At 46.2% G+C, this 4,923-nt stretch overlaps 1 protein-coding gene across 1 annotated transcript; it reads left to right on the top strand.

Moving 5' to 3' along the window:
- Positions 1-2,002: 2,002 nt before the first annotated feature.
- Positions 2,003-3,154, top strand: LOC100279574 (ribulose bisphosphate carboxylase small subunit 2). The gene is made up of 2 exons (NM_001351796.1): positions 2,003-2,327; positions 2,446-3,154. The coding sequence occupies exons 1-2, from the start codon at positions 2,181-2,183 to the stop codon at positions 2,809-2,811; spliced, it is 513 nt and encodes a 170-aa protein (NP_001338725.1). The 5' UTR covers positions 2,003-2,180; the 3' UTR covers positions 2,812-3,154.
- Positions 3,155-4,923: the final 1,769 nt, after the last annotated feature.

The following is a 4,923-nucleotide window of genomic DNA, read 5'->3' on the forward strand; positions in this document are numbered from 1 at the left end:
ACCAACCGCCCCGAGCCAGGCCACCGACCATGGTCTTCTCCATGCTACACCACACCCTCCAAATAGAGGCAGCTCCACCACGCGGTAGAACTCCCACGCAAGCGTGGCCCGTAGCAGAGCCACGGAGCTCATGCTGCCACCAGAGCACCCAACCGCGCGACCATGGGCTGAGGGATGGCCAGCTATGACCTCTAGCCCACCGGATCGACACATTTCTGTGGCGGATCTGGTTCCAAGCGTGTCGCTGCCTCCATAGTCGTTGCCTCCATAGCCGCTGCCTGTGGCCAAGCCAAGCAGGGGACGCAAGAGGCGAGGTCCCGTGGCCGTGGCCCCGCCACCGCCATCCTTGCATCCGCGCGGTCTTTCGGCGGTCTGCTCTGGCGGTGGCGAGGCGGGAGGAAGGAAGGAGAAAGTGGCGGGTGTGGTGGCGATCGCGGTGTTGCTGCCCGTGGAGTGAGCGACGTGGGGGCCAATGTGTGTGCATGAAGATTTTAAACATTTTTAACAAATGCCTTCTAATATCTTGCTTTAGGTGTTGATCATCTGGATGACCTCTTTGTTTTATTTCAAGTCCACTTGTGCATCTTTTAAACCATATTCCAAATACTAGCTGGTAAATAATATTAGTCCAAATAGTTATGTTGATGATCGAACATCAAAATCTAACTGTAAATGGATCTCAAACTATTTTTACACTGTTTTTTTTACGATGCTCACTACACCAAAAATATAAACTTCCTACGGCTTCTTAACTTCCTACAGTTTTTATAACAAACCGTAGAAAATTACCAACTTGCGAGAGACTACTGGTAACTCTAGAAAATAACCATAACTTTCTACGGTTTGTTATAAAAGTTATTGTAAGTTAGATTTCAGTTGTTTGACACAAGTTGTATATTTTACATTGTCTAGATACATGTAATCTAAACCGTAGAAAACCGTAGAAAATTACTAACTTCCGAGAGGCTGATGTTAGCGCTATACTCTGTCTTGTTGAACTGTTTAGGTGCATAAGTAAGACACAAGTTGTGTATTTTACATTGTCTAGATACATGCATGTAATCTAAAAGGCACACTTCGTGTTATTTTGCAGTATCTTTCGAAGTGGCATATATTGGGTATCCAATGCAATTTTAGGAGGCCTTCCACATAATTTACCTTTCTTTCACAACGATAGACAGGGGAAATTTAAATGCAACTTTTCATGAATATAATCTATATATATGTATCTTTTTCATAATAATGGCTGAGGCGGCGGGCCTGCAATTTGTTAGCAAAACGGAATAGGTCGAAAGTGTATTACTAGCAGGGTTTACAATTTCGGACAGAAATTTCTGAAATTTCGGCGGGTCCGAAAAATATATATTTCAGAAATTGACATTTTTTATATAAATTATATCATTTTTTGTTTTAAAAAATTAAATCTATTTTATTTTTGAACTAGAATTTCCGAAATTTCTTGTTTTTCGCTCGGGGGCAATTTTTTTTTTTCGTAAACCCTGATTACTAGTGCGACGATGTTTGAAGGGCAACTATATTTTATTTTATTTTTGTAGATATTAGTTCAGCCCAACTCTATACGTACATACATCCAAACACGCCCTCAGTACGTGCCTCAGGTGGTGCGGACCAGCCGGGTAGAATGTGGTAGAACGGCCAACAGGTGAGTGAGAGAGAGACCAGGGCCATCAGCAGCAGAGGCTATGAGCAAACAGACGCAGAGACGAGGTCGAAAACCAAGAAGTGTTTTGTCCTTGCCTAGTTTCCATTGTCGTACGTTCTTAATAAACCGCGAGCTGAACTGCTTGTGTTCGAGAGAGACAGCGGATTGAGATTGCAGGATGCCAGGAAGGGGACGACCGACTCGACCGTATAGTCCATCCGTGGCGTGGCTCCATGTGGCGCGGACGGACGATAAGGCGACAAGTGGTGGCGGACGCGCGCGTGCGATCAGGATAGGCCAGGCTGGCCGGGTGCGGCCACGGGAGAACGGTGGCCACTCGTCCCACATCCGCTTCGTCACGCCCCAACGAGAGGCGGACGCGGATCCAGCGACATGGACATGGCTCTATATATGCCGTCGGTGGGGGAGCCCCTACAGGACGACCCAAGCAAGCAAGCTCGATCTACTACTACTACTAGCTGGTACACATACTAGCCAGCCTGCCAGCCAGCTTGCCATGGCGCCCACCGTGATGATGGCCTCGTCGGCAACCGCCGTCGCCCCGTTCCAGGGTCTCAAGTCCGCCGCCAGCCTCCCCGTCGCCCGCCGCAGCACCAGGAGCCTCGGCAACGTCAGCAACGGCGGAAGGATCCGGTGCATGCAGGTAATAATAACTCCTCCATCACATGCATCTTCTTTGCAGGCTGCAGCTAGCCAGTGAGCCAGCCAGCAATCGAGCTAGGAACTGGTCGATGATGTACCATGTGTGTGCGCGCATGCAGGTGTGGCCGGCCTACGGCAACAAGAAGTTCGAGACGCTGTCGTACCTGCCGCCGCTGTCGACGGACGACCTGCTGAAGCAGGTGGACTACCTGCTGCGCAACGGCTGGATACCCTGCCTCGAGTTCAGCAAGCTCGGGTTCGTGTACCGCGAGAACTCCACCTCCCCGTGCTACTACGACGGCCGCTACTGGACCATGTGGAAGCTGCCCATGTTCGGCTGCACCGACGCCACGCAGGTGTACAAGGAGCTGCAGGAGGCCATCGCCGCGTACCCGGACGCCTTCCACCGCGTCATCGGCTTCGACAACGTCAGGCAGACGCAGTGCGTCAGCTTCATCGCCTACAAGCCCCCCGGCAGCGAGTAGAGACCGTGGCTAGATCGACCCATGGCCATGCCTCTGCCTGTTGATCGGATCACCTTCTTGCATTGGTTCCTCTCTCTCTCTCCCTCCTTTTTTTTCCCTTTATCTCATCATTTCTTTTCTCCTGCATGCAATGGTTCCTTTTGCTTCCAACAATTCTCCTGCTGATGTATCCAGCATGGCATCATCCATCTACAATTACGTACGTAGTGCAACGACTGTCGATTCGTTGGGTGAGGAACATATATGTGAATGCAAGCTCCGGCTACCATACATGTGTAATGTGTAATAGATATATATACAAAACTGCCGAGGCGCCGACAATACTTTAATAACTGGTCCTTTTATATATCGTCATCTGTCTATCATAACTTGTTCAGCTCACATCTACAGAAAACATGTGTTCCATTGTTATTAGATGAACAGATTCTGATTCCACTAGTAGAAAAGAGCTCTAATCTGGCGGCACGCAGAAATTTATACTTGCGGTTTTAGTTACCGCGCACCAGTGGAAATAATCAGGTGAGTCCGTCTTAAGAAACCGCCACTGACGGTTGTTTTAAGTGAACCGCCAGTGGAAATATCATTTATACTGGCGGTTCACTTAACACAACCGTCGGTGGAAAAGAGTTATTTACACTGGCGGTTGTTTTAAGTGAACCGCCAGTGGTCGTTCTTTTAAGTGAACCATCAGTGGAAAGGAGCTATTTACACTGTCGGTAGTGTTAAGTGAACCGCAAGTGGAATGTTATTTCCACAGGTTGTGCCCTTAGCCAACCGCCAGTAGAATGGGCTACTTCCACCTCGGTTTTGTTAACACAACCGCCAATGAATCGCCAGTGCACCAATTTGTCTTAAAAAGTTTTATAAAAGTATAAAGGTATTAACATTCACCCAATACATTGCATGATTATTCGGTACCAGAGAGTACTCAGTACCCCAATACATTGCATGATTACTCAGTACCCGAGAGTACTCAGTACCACAATATGTACAATACAACACAATGATACTATCCAATAATCTGAAATACACTACATAAATATATTACTACTTCATTACATATAACTACTTCATTACATACACTACATCAATGATACTCCAACATCAATCTAATCTCTCACTAATGTCATTTCTTGACTTGTATTAACATTCACCCAATCTGACACATCGTAATCAGCTTGGCCATCGGAACTACTCCTTGATCCTCCTATGTGGCCTCGGTCCAACAAATAGTTATGCAAAGCAAAACAAGCAATTATAATCTTCACTTGCATGCTTCTGTCGTAAATTGGAAGTCCTCGTAGCACATGCCACCTTGATTTGAGAAGTCCAAAAGCCCGTTTAACTACATTTCACAGACTCGAGTGGTAGAAATTAAACTTTTCCTGCACGGTCTCTACTCATGTTCGATTAAAATCTTCTAAGTGATGTCTCTGATTTAGATATGGTGGCAAGTAACCATCGCGAATTGAGTAACCAGCATCCACTAGATAATACCTCCCTGTACATAAACAAATAAACTCAGAAAAAAGATTTACTAGATCGTAATGAATACAATGTATGCAATGCCAACATAACATACCACCATACCTGCTGGTGGATGTGGATAGTTCGCTTCTCCTATGCACCCATCAAAGGAAGGGTCATAAGGTCTAAGCTTGTTATGCACTTTAGAAAATGTTGGATCCTTTGGACATATAATGGTTTGTGCAAAACCATACATAGCATCTGCCACCATAGCCATTTTTCTACTAATTGTATCCAAAGACCTTTTGAATATGTCTCTAATTTGGCGTGTCGCTTGTTGTGTCCCACATGCCCATAAGAACATCCCTAATGCCTCACATGACTCCACCTCCTGTGTTGACCTTAATCCGTGATACCTCACTAAACTATCATGCAATTCTATAAAAGAATCTGGAGTCATACAAAAATTGTCATGACACTCCCTAAAGTCCCTCATATTATGTTTCACCCATTACCGTCCTGTCACGTGCGGCAATGGAGGAGTAAGATTAATCATAGGAGCAACAGTACACGAACGAGAAGCGAAAGTAGCTAGAACTGCTGCTACACCAGCTTGCTGGAATATGATGGAGCTATCATCACTTG

Source organism: Zea mays, chromosome 2 (genome assembly GCF_902167145.1).
Source record: "Zea mays cultivar B73 chromosome 2, Zm-B73-REFERENCE-NAM-5.0, whole genome shotgun sequence".
Classification (NCBI taxonomy): domain Eukaryota; kingdom Viridiplantae; phylum Streptophyta; class Magnoliopsida; order Poales; family Poaceae; genus Zea; species Zea mays.